This window comes from Dunckerocampus dactyliophorus, chromosome 19 (assembly GCF_027744805.1).
Source record: "Dunckerocampus dactyliophorus isolate RoL2022-P2 chromosome 19, RoL_Ddac_1.1, whole genome shotgun sequence".
Taxonomy (NCBI): Eukaryota; Metazoa; Chordata; class Actinopteri; order Syngnathiformes; family Syngnathidae; genus Dunckerocampus; species Dunckerocampus dactyliophorus.
The window spans coordinates 1,997,105-2,013,352 of NC_072837.1; the positions used below are offsets into that span (position 1 = coordinate 1,997,105).

Sequence of the window (16,248 nt, forward strand, 5' to 3'; positions counted from 1 at the left end):
GTGATAGATAAGGCGTTATTTTACCGTTGCACTTCGCGCTATGTGTCCCCGCCCCATTAGCATGACAATGAAAGCCTCTGTGCATCCGATGGAGCGCTTTGGAGAGAGTTTTGGTGACAGTGCACCGACACATTGTTTGACGCCAGCTATCCCCAACGACGTTGACTATTAAAGAAGTTAATTCTGGAATTAGCTTAATCTATGTCCACGTATTAAACTGTCATTAATAATAAAGTTTGGGGATTGGGCTTCCCACAGGAGAGAAGTGATAAGACTGAATAGACTGGGAGTATTATCGTCATGGTAACTTAAAATCCACTGAAATGTTGGTAGAGGGTCTTAGACAAACTAGCATGTTTAAGCAGAGTGTTTTTGGCAGCTGTGACTGTTTGACATTTTGTCCAACAGAGCAACACACGGGATTAGCAGAACGTGTTTAACGGTTCCACTCTCACCTTCTTCCACCCTTTTCTTCCATCCATCACCTTTGCTCTTTTACCCTCTTTCCTCCTCACATGCCCTCCCCTTGCCTCAATTTCCATATCCATGTTTTCACTCATCTTTCACCCCACCACGACGGACGGCCTCCTATAGCGAGAGCAGAGAAAAAGCCTGAGGGAGTTGAAAATGTGGCTGGACCAGCTGGAGACAGATGCACTACACGCCCAGGAGACCGAGGGCAATCTCGCTCAGCAGTACCAGGTTAGAGGGCACAGTGTGCATGTGTGTGCGCGCTGGCCCACTGGCCACAGATGCTCCCATTATTGGCTTTAATCTGTGTGGCAATACACTGAAGGGATCAGACGACAGCCCCGTCATATTTTCAGTCTGTCTGGCTTAGACCGCCAAGCCTGGGGGATAAGTTCCATTACGAGCAGCGTGTGGGGTATCCCCATTCACTTTGCAGAACAGTGTGCTAATCGCACTGTAGTCAGAGGAGCGGCATTCACAGGCAATTAGATACGATTTTTTATGAAAGCCCGATGAGAGTGCTCTGGTTTGTTTTATATTGGGGGGCTTTCTTGCAAATAACACACAAATACAGATCTACAGTACATATTTATTATAGTTGTTCAAGAACCTGCGTGTCCAGCTGGAGATGAGGAGGATGCAAGTGGAGGATTCCTTAAAGTCCACGCAGAAGGACGGGATGCTGACAGTGGATCAGGCTCTGGTTAAGCAAGCTTGGGAAAGGCTCTCAAACAGGGTGAGAATGAAACATCATGCACATGCACTGTGTAGTACCCTCTCATTTTGCTGCATTTTTAGCTGCTGGACTGGCATCTGCTGCTGGACACATCCCTTCCTGCTCCTCTGGATGCGCTGGGGGCATGGCTGCATCACACCGAAGGAGCTCTGCGGCAAGAGGCCACCACCCAACAAGAGAAAGATGAGGCAGCCATCCACAGCTCTTTGGAACGACACAAGGTTGACAGACACTCACTGAGTTCCTTGTTTTTGCATGTGTTCTAGGGGTGTCACAAAATCTCACTAAATTAAAATGGGAAGATTTTTCACTCAGAAAAAAATACTAGGCCGGGGACAGTAATAATAAATAATTTAATTCATCACACAATAAATGAAAATGAACTCCATCATTTTGCCGGCCTCAGTATTTTGCCATTTGCAGGCGTGTCTGTTTTCCTCGTCTCTCGCCTCCAACCAGGCAGGAAGAGGGTTCACTCTGTGCATTGGTTTCAGCACCTTGGCGCGTTTGTTCCATAGAACAACAGCATGAACGGAGTGAGCCCTTTGGTCAGTCATACAGTCTCTTCGTCTCAGTGGGTGGAGGCAGGGCCGGTAGCATACACATAGAGTGCAGAAGAGTGTAACTTAGTAGAAATGAAATGAGTAGATTGCAATATCATTGTCATATATTTTTCATATTTTTTCACTGTACTTCTTAAAAAAGTAATGTTAAAATCTCGTCTCGTCTCGTGAAGTGGGTGTCTCGTGACGCCCCTAATGTGTTGTGATTGTATTGATTGATGTGCAGGACGTCTTGAAGAGCCTTGAAGAGCACCAGCGGGTCTTCCAGAGGATCCATAAGGACAGAAGTATCGATGGCGTCCCTGTCCCCCCAGAACAGCTCCAAGACATGGCTGAGAGGTTGGAAGGACAACAGCCCTCGCATCTATCCATATCGAAACAACCACGCGTCATCCAATAGAGAAAACTCACAGAAGTGTTCTCTTCTCTTTTTTTCTTTTTTTTTTAGGTTGAACTTTATGTCCACATCTTGTAGCATCCATCAGGCCAAGATGGAATTCCTGGAGACCAAACACCACATGCAGGCTTTTCTCACTGCGGCTGAGACTAAGCTCAAGTCCTGGATCATTAAATACGGCACACAAGAATCTGTTGAACTGATGCTCCACGATTACATTGTAAGCCTTGAATGGATCGTTTTGTTGTTGTTGTTGTTTTAAAAAAATCACTTTAGTGTTCCACCATAAAGCTTTTGCCTGTATTTTGGTTCAGAATTATCCCGTGGAATGTTTGTTTTGAATTATTATGAATATTATTTTTATTTGCATGCTATAGGTCATTTACTGCTAGGTTTTATATTTTTAGTTACTTTTTAAGACGAGTGACACCAAGTTCAAAATAGGTGTCTGTCACTTTAAGATGTTTTGGGTTCACTGCTACACCGGGGCTGAATGAGGTAACTTGGCGTGTTGAGTGCAACGGCGGGGACCCTCACAGTTTTGTGGCTGTGTACCGTGTACTATGTGTACTACGTGTACTACGTGTACTACGTGTACTTGTGGACCGTGAGTGGAATGTTTTGACTGCTTGCCAAAGCGAAGGACAATAGGACTTTTTCTTTTGTTAAAATAAATGTAGAACAACACCTACAGTGTTTAGTGAACCTCTTCCAATTTAATACAAAACAAGAAATAACAAAAAACTAAATCCGGTGCTTGCGAGGGAGTTCTTGAATGCACCCCCTCTTGGAGAACACTGAGGTTGACAAATGAATATGTTTTGTCTCTGACAGGTTTTTGTGGAGAAGCGATATTTCTTTGAAAATTACAAGACGACGTTCCAGTCCCTGAAATGTGCTGCTGAGGTTTACACCAGCGCTCTCCGCTCAGGTGAGGAAGGCATCACAGTCCGTGTTGTGTTGGTCTCTTTGCGTCTCTCGCATGGTCTCCAATTAGTGCCGGGTCAAAAACAGCATTAACAGCTGTGGCTGTAGGCAGCCTCCTGATTTAGTTTTAGTTTTAGTTTTATTTAAAGCATCCGGCAGCTTTATCTACCTTTGCATGCGTTTTAAAATGTTTGTTGCACTACTCAGCTGTTGTTGTGGCATGGCTGAGCAGTATGCTCCTTACTGCCATTACAACATCGGTTTGGTTGCTGCTGTCTTGTGTACTTGTTGTGAAATGGCCATGATGTCAAAGAGAGGTACATTTTTGTTTGCACTTTCTCATGCACTCCAAATCATTAAAGTTAAAAAAATGAAGTTTTTATATATCACAAACTTAAAAATGTTTGGAAATAGCAGCCTGCTTGCACTTAGTATATAATAATGAATTTATTATACAACAGCTGTATCAAAAACTCTCCCCGTTTAGTTCTGTTTAGTTTGCCGCCACATTAAGTTTCTTCCCTGTGATTTAAATGTGTGCCTTCACCCCCGTCAACAACAGGCCATAACCACCACAGCAGCGTCTGCTTCCACGTCTTCAGGCTACAGCTAAATGAGGTTCCTCCGCTGTCGGGCCTCTCAGTGGGGAATACGACCCCATTTGCTAGTTAGGGGCTGCTCCATTTCTGCAGGTCTCCGGGCACAAGCCGAGATGCTGGTTTCATTATTACGTTTTTTTGGGGAGGGGGCTTGTTCAGCAAGCTTTAGGGTATGCAGAGCACAAAGGCAAGACAGTGCCCAAAAGGCTTCACTGGTCGACCCTACAAGTGAGATTTCAATGTTTTTTTTCTACAAAACCCGCACTGCATCCAATCTGAATCATTAGAAATAAACTGCAAAATGTGCAAAGTCAACATGTTCACATGAGCGCAATCAGTGTTGCTAAACTTGACATATCCCCCCCCCCTCCAGCAGACGAGGCAGAGATGGGTGAGAGGTGGGTGTCCCGGTTCGTGCAGGATGTGGCGGCCCAGTGGAGGAGCCTGTCCATGGAAGTGCGCAGCGTGAGGAGCATGCTGGAGGAGGTGCTTTCCAACTGGGACAGGTACGCATCCACGGTGGCCTCTTTCCAAGCCTGGCTGGAGGACGCGGAGGAAGCCCTGACCCAGCCAGAAAGCACAAAGCAGGTATCGATGCAGGAGCTGCAGAAGCGCAAACCACACAAGTACACTCAAGCATGTTGTCGTCTTAAGTGGGGTCTTATTAGCAGTAACCATTCGAGGAGCTGAGCTCAGTGACACGCCGCTCAGGGTGATTCTACGTGTCTCACTGCCATGGCAACGTTGCAGATTAGTCAGCTAATTACCCCATTTTTAATTGTTTCTTCATTTGGCTCCACTGCTTTGTTTCTTTTTTGATGAGCTGTCCCTTTTCCCTTGTTTGGCGCCTGTCATTGTTTCTCTAAATTTGCACGTCTGCTTCTTTCTATAAATCTTTGTCTTGATTAACGCTCTTTGTTTCTGCAGTCGCCTCTTCTTGTCTCTTTATCTCTACATCTCCGTTTCAGGAGTTCTTCCGGAATCTAAGCTACTGGATGGATCAGCACGCCGCCATGAACGACGCTGGAAGTTTTCTCATCGAAACGTGCGACGAGGCCGTGTCGTTTGATTTAAAGCAGCAGCTGCTTCTCTTGAACGGACGATGGAGAGAGCTCTTTCTTAAAGTCAAACAGGTATCCAAAGGCTGAAATTCTTGTTGATAAGGTGCATTTCAACAAATAAAAATGCAGGTTGGCTGGTCACAGTAAACTTAAATGATAGCCTTCAATACCCACAGTGCTTAATGCTTAATTTAGGCAACAGATATGTTAAGTTTGCTTAAATACGCATATTTTGGACTAATAATAGACTGTATTCAACCACGAAACAACATGGTTCATCAATGAATATATTTAGAAAAACCGTGATAGGATGAAGCTGTGAAATTTGAAGCGCAAAGTGGTGAGGGATGCAACCCATACTGTTACTGCCATGTGGTGTAGCAGATACTCAATCTGTTGCTTCCTTTTTTGTAGCACACCCGAGCTAATGAGTTGGAAAAGTGGAGGAAAGACCACATGAAGACGATGTCGTCTTTAAAAGAACTTTTGGACACGGCGGAGGCAAAGCTCAGTGCTCCTGTCCACGTGTCTTTCCTCAGTGTTAGAGCCTTTCTGCAGGATGTAGAGGTGAGAAAAGATGTAAATGGGTGTAATTCCATCTGGCTTCTGTGGGTGTCCCAGTACATTTGTCCATATTAGTCCTTATCATGTCATCATAGCACAGACTCATAAATGCTCTTCATGTCAGGTTCAGACCACGTCAAAGCCCAGGGGTATTTATTAAAAAAAGGAAGAAGACGACCCCTCTCTGCACCTTTCATTTCAGAATACCAAGCAAAAGGTTGTTTCCATGGAGACTCAATACAAGCTAGCCGGCCGCAGCGCTCAGCTCCTCGCAAAGGATGCGCCGCACGACGAGGCCACCCGGGTCATCGCAGCCATGACAACCGCTAAGAGTCAGTTGAGTCGGGTAGGTGTTAACCTGAGTCACTGTTTCCATTTCATCCACAGCATCGTCTTTTTGCCTGACTTATCTGCTTGCCAGGTGAGGGAGCGGTGTCCCAGCCTTGTGAGGGAATGCCATGCCCTTCTGCCATTGTTGGAGGAGATGGAAAAACACATCACTGCCTTTTACCAAGCGCTGGAGCGTGCCAGTCACATTACTGCCACGGCCAGAGATGCGCACACACAGAGCCCAACCATGCACAGACACGAGTGGCAGGTTCGATATCATCATCCAGTTCAACTAAAGCTGTGGAGAGATTGCATCCTACAGTCAACACTGTCCACTGTCCTCAGGATTTGTTAAACCAGCAGCAGAGCTGTAAGCGATGTCTGTCGGTCGTCGAGAGGAACCTCCACGCGGTGCAGAGGGCGCTCTCCACCAGCAAGGCGCTCCAACACTTTGACACGAGCCTGCTGCAGAAGACAGTTGCTGACGTGCAAGGCTCAGCGCAGGTTAGAATACTAAATGAACGTGCATGCTGGTAATGAGATTACAAGAAGATCAAAAACCCCCAGGAGGCAACAACAACAGGACTCACGTGCCTCATTAATTTTAAAAAGCAAATATGGTAACGCCACTTAAATGCTGACGACTGGCCTGCTGCGCTCCCGCTCTCCTCTCTATCAGGCTCTGCTTAAGGAGGTCGGGGATTGGAGAAGGCAGGAAGAGGCCAACAGCTCTCTCAGGAGGAGGTTCGAGGAGTCCCGACAAGATCTGGAGAGAGTGCTGAAGAAAGCCCAGGAGTGTTTGGGAGAGAGTGGAGACGCTGAGGAATTACTCAAGAAGCACACAGTGAGATGAAAGCCAAACGTTTCCCCTAGGGACCACAACATACAAGTACATCATACCATACCATAGCTATCCCCAATGCAATGCAGTTAACACCCTAGCAATGACATCAGAGCCATCCGATTGGATGTCAGTGAGTGCTTTGAGGTGATGCCATGATATCATTGCCTCATCAGTGCCTTTTAGCTCGTTGTGGTTAGTCACTCCTCTTCCTATTTTTGTCATACAGGATTTTTTCAGCCAACTGGACCAGCGCGTGCTGAGCGTATTCCTGAAGGCATGTGACGAGTTGACCGACATCCTACCAGAAGAAGAGCAACAGGGGCTCCAAGAGACAGTCCGCAGGCTACACAAGCACTGGAAGGTTAGGAGGTTAACGTGCTTTGTACCGCCACCGCTTTATACTCTTGAGGAGGCATAACCGATACTTGCATTCATTTGACAAAAGGGGGCTTTTGCTGTAATAGAGCTCACACGTTTAGTCTTTTATGAGAATGTTCTTATGAGAATTTAGTAGGAGGTCATACAGAACATTGTTATTGCAATTAAAATGCACATCATTTCGGTTTACATCAAGGGTGTCCAAAGTGCGGCTTATTTATAGAACACAATTTGTACACAAGGTAATTCCAAGTGCTTTGCAGGAAAGAAGGCTGAAATCACTTCATAAAAGCCATCCATTCATCTTCTATGCCACTTATCCTCACTAGGGTCACGGGGGTATGCCAGAGCCTATCCCAGTTGGCTTCGGCCGAGAGGCGTGGCAATGGCAGGGCACATAGAGACAAACAAGCATTCACACTTGCATTCATACCTATGGACAATTTAGAGTCACCAATGAACCTAACATGCATGTTTCTGGAATGTGGGAGGAAACCGGAGTATGTGGCCCTCGGTGGAAAATGTTTAGACACCCCTGGTTTGCATTATGCTGTTGCGGCAGGATGTAGTTTAATGTAGCGTTTCCTACAATACACTGTTTTACACGTGGACAATAGGGCCCAATACAAAAGCTGCATCAAAAACCCTTTATTTATTATGCTGTGTTCTATCTCAGGACATCCAGGGTGAGGTACCATCTCACCTGCTCCGTCTCAACGTGGAGGTGGAGCAGAGTCGAGTAGATATCGTGCTGCAAGACTGCAGAGCTGAACTGCACCGAGAAATCCACGCCCTGTCGCACACCTCCACCAGTGAGCATGTGATGGAAGAGCATAGGGTGAGCCTGGTTAGAGTCATGATAAAATCACTGGGTCCCGTCATCATCATATCCCTCTCGCTCTTATCTCCAGACGTTCTTCAGGGAACGCAAACCTCTGACATTGTGCGAGAAGAGGATTAGGAACATGGAGGATCTGTGTCATAAATTGCCCGACAACGACCCGGCTTACGAGAGGCTAGACTCCACCAGGAGGTCTGTGGACGAGGTTACAGAGCAGATGAAGAGCACCAGCCTGCAGCTGGAACAGCATCCTGATAAGTGGAAGGAATGGAATGACAGGTACAGTATATGTTGATTTGCATGCTTGCAAGACCCTGCACACAGAAGAGGATCTAAAGGTCTCGTTTTTCTTACAGATTTTGTGAGCTCTCAGACTGGCTCTCATCTCAGCGGAGGCTCCTCAAGGAGACGGCAAGAAATTCCACACATAAGGAGCAAGTTGAAGCTGCCGTGCAGGTGCACACGTGTGCCGCATTTGCATGCAATCAGTTCAAAGTCTAGCTAACCGGCACTGTTTTGAAATGAATTTTAGGTGCTGCGAGAAGCAGGAGAAGCTCGAGAAGAGAGCCTCCTCTGGCTTGAGAGTCGTCTTTCTGTCTTGACTGACGTTAGCTCTGAACTGGAGATACAGAGACAGCAAACAGCCCTCAGCAAACTTTCAGCTGACTTCCGGGACCTTTTTTCGTCACTGTGCCAGGTATTCCGACCCTGAAAGTTTGCAATCTCTTTGCTGCTTTCATCTGGTCTGACCCTAAAACGTGTTTACTCACAGGGTGGTGGAGAGGGCTCAAGTGTGTTCCAGTTTGAGGAGCTCAGGGAGGAGGTGCGTGGCGCTTTGAAGGAGGTACTGAGAGCCGGAAAGGAAGCCGGAGAGCAGATCAGCAGGATCCTGGATGCTGAGGACCTGAGGGAAGCCCAGGACCTATTCCTTATTCACCAGGTGTGCATGCAGAGTTGTCGTTGTCATGTACAGGTCTGCCATTGGTTCTCGTAGATTGTATTGTTGTTGTTTTTGCATTGCAGCAACGCCTAAAACAGCTGCAGGCTCTCAGGAGGGAGGCGGAGCTTCTCGTGTCCCACTCGCACCAGTTGCAGACAGGAGAGGCGCTGAGTCGATCTGTGCACGAGCTGGAAGAACGTGTCAGAGAAGTTGACCACCAGTTCAGCGCGAAGGAGCAAAACCTGCAGGTAGTGTGTCTCCGCCATGTGTGAGCATTAGTGCTTGCTTGCAGGTTTGCAAGTGTCATTAATCTGTCCACACCCTTCCTGCTGGGATTATCGATCGGTCCACATCCACGAGACTTAACCAAGTATTGATCAGTGTGCTGCTTTGTTAATGTTGTTTGGACACCGTCAGGGCCGTTTCCATCCTGGGAAAGTAGCATTTGCGCTTGAGTAGCATGCTAACCTCAACAAGTGAAAGCACCTGAGTGAAAGTGAAGAGAGAGAGAGAGTTTGTAAGAGCTTCCGATCTTATTTCCCAGGCCACTCTGGACTCCTGGCAGAGCTTTGAAACCGAGCGAGAAACAGTGTGGAGTTTTATTAGGGAGACAAACACTGAGATGCGCAAAGAACTTCTATTCAACAGCCTGGACAGCCTGAGAAGAGAAATGGAGCTCAACAAGGTGTCTGGTTTGTGTGACTCTATGTATGCAACTACCGTGTACGCTGTGCACTTGCCATCTAATGTTGGGCATGTGCTTTAAGGAGCTTTTCCTGAAGGTCGAGGACTGCAGCGTGCGAGCAGACGTCCTCCTGGAGGATGCAGTGGATCTTCAGCTCAGTCCAAAGAATCAAAGTCTGGTTCTGCAGCAGGCCCAGGTGGCCAGAGAAGCCGTCAAGGAGCTCCAAGACCACCTCAGCAAAAAGTTAGGACAATATCTTTATTGCTGCTTGATAAAGAGTTTTATATCTGTACCTGAGAGCACAACACAGAGAATTTGCTCACTTGAGTTCCACTGAGGTGCTTTAAATTGCACTAGAAATACATGGTGGTTTTCTAATCAACGAATATTGTCCACAGAAACAGATCGTCTTTTGTCTATTTTATTATGGAAGCTTCGATAAGCCACCGATCAAGCAGAGAGAACATTCAATGTTGCTGTCTACTGCAGACAAAGGAGCACACGGGCTTGAGGACGTAAACGCACATGCACTGAGACAGTTCATACAAAACAGACACTTCTTCTCCCCAGATAAGGAACAATAAATCAGAACAACCTGCCATGGATATCTCCCAATGGGCAACGTCGCTGCGTGACCCTGTCCATCTCACAGCAGAAATATATGAGGACTGTTAGAGTGTTTAGATTTAACTGGCAGAAGAAGCCATCACTAAAATCTAAATTTTGCGGTCACCATGTGTTCCATGGGGCATCCTCCAATTGTTGGTGATACGGTTAACCGTTTCTTTTCCAGTGTTGAACGTCTAGAAAGGGTGTGCTCATCGTGGGAGCGCTTCAGTGTTGAATCAATGAAGTTCTCCTCATGGATCATTGAAAATCAGGGGGCGCTGGAGGCCATCAAGATCACCTCACCCTCGGTTGATCATTTGGACCGACACATCAGCACGGTAGAAGTATGTCAGCTATTCTAATGTGCACTGTGGCGCTTTGACACCACTTCGGAAAATAGCCTCAGTCCTGAAGCAACGGTGACAGGATATAAATTGAGAATAAAGGAAATGCACCTACTTGTGTAATAACCTTGTCAATCTTATGGAAATTGTGAAAATGGAAAATTGTAATATAAAGTTTCATTCCTCTCTGCCATTCTTTATTCTCCAGAGAGTGGCAGAAGGTTTAGAGGAGCGGCGAGCCGCTCTGGTCTACATGGAGGAGGACTGCGAGGCCCTGTCCAGGTTTGTGACCCCTGGAGAAAGCGGCTGTATCCGCGCAAACCTCACGCAGTTGAGGCACTCCTGGGAGGAGCTGATGGAGAATGCAGAGCAGTTGGCAGGGCAGCTCAAGCAGAGCGCCTCCTACAGGAAGAGATGCAATGATAACCTTGAGCAGGTGCGATACAAGGCATCCAGAAATGATGCGTTGGGGATGAGCTGGTCATTTTGAACTAATGCGTTTGTTGCACTTAGGTCAAGGAAACAATGAAGCATCTTCAAGACAAGCTTGACTCTCCGGCTACATTTTGCTCTTCATCAGCTGAGACTCACAAGAACTTGCAGAGTCACATGGTAAGACACGAAAAGTCATTTTGGCTCCCTTGCAGACAATGAATGACTAATGACTCTTACACTAATAACTTGGGGTGTCACAGGATCTTGTGAGATTAAAACATGAAAAGATTTCTCATCCAGAAAAAGAAGGTCTAGGTAGAAGGACTGGGACAATAATAAAGAAATGAATTGATCACACAATAGATGAAAATGATCTGGATAATTTTGCCAGCCTGTTTTCCTCGTCTCTCGCCTCCAAACAGGCACTCTGTGCATTGGTTTCAGCACCTTGGCTCGTTTGTTCCATAGAACAACAGCATGAACGGAGTGAGCCCTTTTGTCTGTCATGCAGTCTCGCTAGAATACACACAGAGTGCAGAAGAGTGTGACGTAGTAGAAATTATATTATTAGATTGCAATATATTGTCTTATATTTCTTTATTGTACTTAATGTTAAAATCTCGTCTTGTCCCGTCTTGTTGTTGTAGACCCAAACCCGTGCATCGTCTCATCTCGTGAACTGACTTCTCGTGACAGCCCTCCGAATAACACGTGTTTCTTTGCAGGATGTGTCCCAGGCTGTGGAGCAACTGAAGCCCAGACTAATGGCACTGTGTTCAGCTGTGAGGAGGCTAGGAGAGGGTACCACAGTGGAGCAAGAGGTGGTCCATCTCCAGAAGGTGCAGGGAGAGTTTCTGGCAAGGGCCACAGAGAAACAATCTACATTAGAGAGCCTTCTCGCACTGTGGCAAAGGTATTGCGTTTACAGTCCCTTTGTCGCTGAATATTCCATCCTTGTTAGCCCATCATTTAGCCTTAAACATATTCACTGGCACATTTTTCAAGGTGGCCATAAATTAAACTGTCACAGCCCCACGGAAGATTATGGTTTGGTGGATAACGTTTGCAGAATGAACGGCAATCTGGTGCTAATACCCTGCTAGCTAATGCAATCATGCTGACAGAAGAGGTTAAACAGGCTGATAACAGACGCTAAACCCTGATACGATCATACTGACTGCAGAGGCTACTGACAGCAGGAGATACATGCTATGGGGCCAATGCACTGCTGAGTAAAATATGGTGTCCTGTATAAAATCAGTGCTGTCAAAAATAGCGCGTTAACGGTGGTAACTCATTTATTTCATTAATTACGTTGACATTTTTAGAGTCATTAACGCATGCGCACCATGTCAAGCCACCGCCCGCTGTTATGACGGCAGACGAAGACACAATAGCGTCTTTGTTCTCACCTGAACACATCAACAGCAGTACAGTTCCAGTTGTATCTCCAACTCCCAAACACGTCTCTAGTCCTCCTCGGAGCAACACTTCCTCATTGTCAAGTACACTTGAAAATCCCAGAAAAAATATTTACACTCAAAACAACGCGGTGACTTTGAAGGCTCATGGCTCATAATAACAAGGTTAAAGTGTGATTCGAATGTTCTGCTACTATTAAGTAACTAATGTTAGGCAAATTGATCTTTTACCATGATTTAAATTTTCAGTTCACTTGGAGCTCTTAATACGTGCAAATGTATAAAACCGGGGCCTGTCATTTATCTTTTTGCTCATAAAATACCATAAAAACACACATTTCACACAAAGTTGCAAAGAGCGATTAATCTTGATTAACTTGAAAACTGTGATGAATTTGGTTCAAATGTTTACTCATTTGACAGCCCGAGTGTATATATATAACAAAGTGTAAGCGACGAGTCGTGTTATTTCGGTGTATTTTTATACATTTGCGCAGACGAAACCGGAGGACATTAGCAGGATATTTACCGTGGCTGTTATTTTCTTCGACACTATCTAATTATGATTGTATGAACGCTGCTCTTCTCTTTTGTATTGCTCCGTTTGTCGAATCTGCCACTTTTTGTTCCATAAATGAGCGACATGTTATCTTTAAGTCCATCTGTCTGTTTGCGCAGTCAGCCATGCGTATTTTTCTTTTTAATAATACGCCTTTGTCGTCAAGGTTTTGTGTTCACACGAGCCATTGTCTTAGCATTCATTGTTTTATTCATGAGGAACTAATAGCGACGCTGCCGGTATCTGCCTGTGCTGCAGCGATGACACTTTTCTTTTCTTTTTTTTTCAGATTTGAAAAGGAGAACAACTCACTGAAAAGCTGGCTAGACCGCGGCGAGTCTATTTGCTGTCCTGCCAATGAATTACTCTCTGCAGACAAGATGAAGATAAAGATGGAGCTCCAGCATGTGCAGGTAAATTACTTGATTGCCCATCACTTGTTCATCTTTTAATGTTCATATTTATTTTTGTTTCTACAGGAAATGGCGAGTGAGATGCCCTCCAATGACGCCCTCCTTGAGGGTCTGTTAAATCTCGCGCTATGTCTCTGTCCGTCTGCCCCTGAAGCTCGAGTGCAAGAGCTCAGTGATGATCTCTCACAACTGCAGAGGCGATACATTTCACTGAAGAACGACATGACACACAGGCAATCATTATACTCATCATATAAATATTTACATTTCCAGTACAGGTCAAGTCTTAGAAGGTTTTAATTGCATTTAACTGCTTTTTTTTTTTTTTTTTTAGATGCAAGCTGCTGGAGTCTCAGTTGTCCCAGCTTGAGCTTTTTGATGAGGCACTTCTGACATTGAACCAAAAGAGTGAAGGCTTCCTTTTGGACCTGAGAAGCTCTTTCCAGGTGGATATTACTGATCTCAATGGCGCCTTCACAAAACTCATGGTGAGTAGTTAGCTTCTCTCTGCATGTGTGACCATTGAAATGAATAGGGTGTTACAAGATCCCATGTCACAAGATCTCGCAAGATTAAAATGTGACACGATTTCTCGTTCATACAAAAATGGCCTGGGACAATAATAAATTCATTAATTAGTCACACAATAAATAAAACTTGATAATTTTGCCGTGTGCCATGTGCATGCGTGTCTTCCTCGTCTCCCGCCTCCAAACAGGCAGGAAGAGGGTTCACTCTGTGCATTTGTTTCGGCACCTTGGTGCGTTTGTTCCACAGAACAGCGGCATGAACGGAGTGAGCTGTGTTGTCAGTCATACAGTCTCTTCTTCTCTGTAGGTGGAGGCGGGGCCAGTAGCATACACACACAGTGCAGAAGAGTGTAACTTAGTAGAAATTGTATGAATAGATTGCTATATATTGTCTTTTTTTGTGGTATTTTTTCATAGTACTTTCAATTCAAGTCTCGTCTCGTTCTCATAGACCCAATCTCATGTATCATCTTGTCTCGTGACACCCCTACAAATGAATAATGAAAAAATGCCTGGACCGTTAAAACTTTCATCATAGCCACCGTTTTGACACTGGAACAGACTTTGCCTATTTATTCAGGAGATAATGGAAATATGTGTCATAAAATGCTCTTATTCCAGGAGCATGCATCTGAGTTAAAGGATCATGCATCACTTAGAGAGGCTCTGCAGCAAAGAGAATCCTCCCTGCTTCACTGCTCTACCACCGAGGCCCAGCAGCAGCTCCAGGCCCGGAGAGAGGATTGCCTCCAACCTCTCAGTGAAGCTGAACGTCTGCTGCACCTGCGAAAAACGTGTCTGAATGAGTTAGAGTCCTTCCTGGAGAAGAACAAAGCAGCAGCCCAGGATGTCGACTGGATTCACGAAGCCCTGCAGAGTAGGGGAAGCTGGTGTCGATCAAAAACTGAAGAGCTCCATCAGCATACAGGGAAAGTTGCAAAAGATGTGTCCCAGCTTGAGGGTGAGGCAGTGGGGTTGGATGGGCTGCTGAACAAGGCCCACCTTCACTTGTGTGCCTCAGAGGGGTATGACCCAGCAGGAACAACCAAGGGAAGAACCTCTTGCAGTGGGCTAGCTGTGGCCCTCGTCTCATCCCTGGAGGAAGCCCAGAGGGGTTTGGGATGGAGGCAGAGTGAAGCAGACGCCCTCGGTGCCATGTGGAGCTCCTTCACGGGAAAGAAAGCAGAGGTGATGACAAATTTGGAGAAAATAGAGGAGGACACAAGGCAAGAGGTGGTCAGTGAGTGCTCAGTGCAAGCATTTCAAAACAGGTATATGAATACTACAACACTGAATTGGGAAAAGGATATATTTACTGTATTAGGATGAACTAAGGGTGGGAATGACTGTTGTCCCCCAGGCTGCGCTCCTTGGCCCAGCTGGAGGATGAGCTCCATTCCTTCCAACAGTCCCAGCAGTGGATAGAGGAGAAGGGAAGCCAGCTTGCCCAGAGAGACACTGAGCTGGCAGGGGAGGCTCTGAAGGAAGTTAAACTGGTGAAGGCGGCCTGGGACAATGTCAGGTCTCTCATTACCAGCAGGTCAGTCTGAAGTAGAACAGAAATTGACTTTCTTATCAGTCTGGTTGCATAGTTAAAGCTTTCTTTCCATCCCTTTATCAGTCAGAAACAAAGTACAGTGGTACTAGATCTTCTTCGCCATTACCATCAGCTGAGGTCTATCCTCTGCGCCACGGTAGAGAAGGCACAGGCGCTCGCTCGCAACCTGCCCGATCACAACCACAGCGCTCAGGAGGCCAGGAGCTCCTTGACACGGGTGAGAAGTGGAGCACACATCCTTTTATCTCTTGTCTCAGCCCTAACAGTGGATATGTAGCCATTCATAATACAAAACTTTTGTTTTTGGGCATACGTAGCATGAGAAGATGCAAGGTGAGCTGAGAGAAAAGCAGGAGGACATGGACCAGCTCATCAGCACGGTGGAGGATCTGCAGAGAGAAGTGGATGACATTCCCAACTGTGACATGTGCGTCATCCAGAGAGAAATGGAGACGTTAAGGGCACAGTGGCTGGGGGTAAGTAGGATGTGCAAGTAAATCATTGGCTTAAATTGGCTTAAATACAAATAATAAGAATAATAATAAAATTAATGTAGATATAAGAATTTGTAAGATTTTAGGTTCAAATGATACACAAACTGTTGTTTTGTCATTTGATGGAGTTTGTTAGGTGCTCAGCTGTCACTCCTCATTAGCCTGAAATATAAACAAGTCCTGACATGTTGGCTGTCTCTTTTTCTCTCACACCTCTTATCCTCACTAATCAAATTAAAGAGATCCAAAACTCAAGGGGATTTTCAGTGGTGTGGATCTGCACTTCCTGTCCTGACATTACTGAGTGTTGGTTCCCCGTTTTAGGTGTCGGAGAGAATTCAAACTAATACGGAAAGATTGAGCTACTGCATGACCCTTTGGGATGACCTGAAGCTCATGGAGCAGGACATCTCCCAATGGACTATCACCTCCATTGCTGAACTCAGTGTCACCAATCTGAATGACAAGGAGACAGAAACCCGCCTTATCATCTTTCAGGTAGACTTATGCTAGTAACACTGATGATGTAATATTCACACAGAGCGCTAA

The 16,248-nt window shown here is 45.8% G+C and overlaps 1 protein-coding gene across 9 annotated transcripts in view; it reads left to right on the forward strand.

Annotated features, from left to right (window-relative positions):
- Window positions 1-16,248, forward strand: part of syne1a (spectrin repeat containing, nuclear envelope 1a) — a 115,718-nt gene that overhangs the window by 27,414 nt on the left and 72,056 nt on the right. For 7 of the 9 annotated variants that reach the window (XM_054762005.1, XM_054761999.1, XM_054762004.1 and 4 more), the window contains 34 exons: window positions 595-702; window positions 1,070-1,207; window positions 1,270-1,428; window positions 1,997-2,109; window positions 2,219-2,387; window positions 3,002-3,098; window positions 4,067-4,281; window positions 4,662-4,826; window positions 5,169-5,321; window positions 5,521-5,664; window positions 5,740-5,916; window positions 5,994-6,152; window positions 6,328-6,492; window positions 6,719-6,853; window positions 7,547-7,708; window positions 7,782-7,990; window positions 8,068-8,167; window positions 8,244-8,408; window positions 8,484-8,651; window positions 8,735-8,899; window positions 9,196-9,336; window positions 9,419-9,579; window positions 10,130-10,289; window positions 10,498-10,725; window positions 10,803-10,901; window positions 11,450-11,637; window positions 12,994-13,117; window positions 13,184-13,350; window positions 13,452-13,605; window positions 14,269-14,918; window positions 15,008-15,187; window positions 15,269-15,422; window positions 15,523-15,681; window positions 16,024-16,197. In XM_054762005.1, the coding sequence (XP_054617980.1) occupies window positions 595-702; window positions 1,070-1,207; window positions 1,270-1,428; window positions 1,997-2,109; window positions 2,219-2,387; window positions 3,002-3,098; window positions 4,067-4,281; window positions 4,662-4,826; window positions 5,169-5,321; window positions 5,521-5,664; window positions 5,740-5,916; window positions 5,994-6,152; window positions 6,328-6,492; window positions 6,719-6,853; window positions 7,547-7,708; window positions 7,782-7,990; window positions 8,068-8,167; window positions 8,244-8,408; window positions 8,484-8,651; window positions 8,735-8,899; window positions 9,196-9,336; window positions 9,419-9,579; window positions 10,130-10,289; window positions 10,498-10,725; window positions 10,803-10,901; window positions 11,450-11,637; window positions 12,994-13,117; window positions 13,184-13,350; window positions 13,452-13,605; window positions 14,269-14,918; window positions 15,008-15,187; window positions 15,269-15,422; window positions 15,523-15,681; window positions 16,024-16,197 (5,805 nt within the window). Of the gene's footprint in view, window positions 1-594; window positions 703-1,069; window positions 1,208-1,269; window positions 1,429-1,996; window positions 2,110-2,218; window positions 2,388-3,001; window positions 3,099-4,066; window positions 4,282-4,661; window positions 4,827-5,168; window positions 5,322-5,520; window positions 5,665-5,739; window positions 5,917-5,993; window positions 6,153-6,327; window positions 6,493-6,623; window positions 6,637-6,718; window positions 6,854-7,546; window positions 7,709-7,781; window positions 7,991-8,067; window positions 8,168-8,243; window positions 8,409-8,483; window positions 8,652-8,734; window positions 8,900-9,195; window positions 9,337-9,418; window positions 9,580-10,129; window positions 10,290-10,497; window positions 10,726-10,802; window positions 10,902-11,449; window positions 11,638-12,993; window positions 13,118-13,183; window positions 13,351-13,451; window positions 13,606-14,268; window positions 14,919-15,007; window positions 15,188-15,268; window positions 15,423-15,522; window positions 15,682-16,023; window positions 16,198-16,248 lie in introns of those variants that run through there. The other 2 variants (XM_054762000.1, XM_054762008.1) reach the window with 2 other exon arrangements.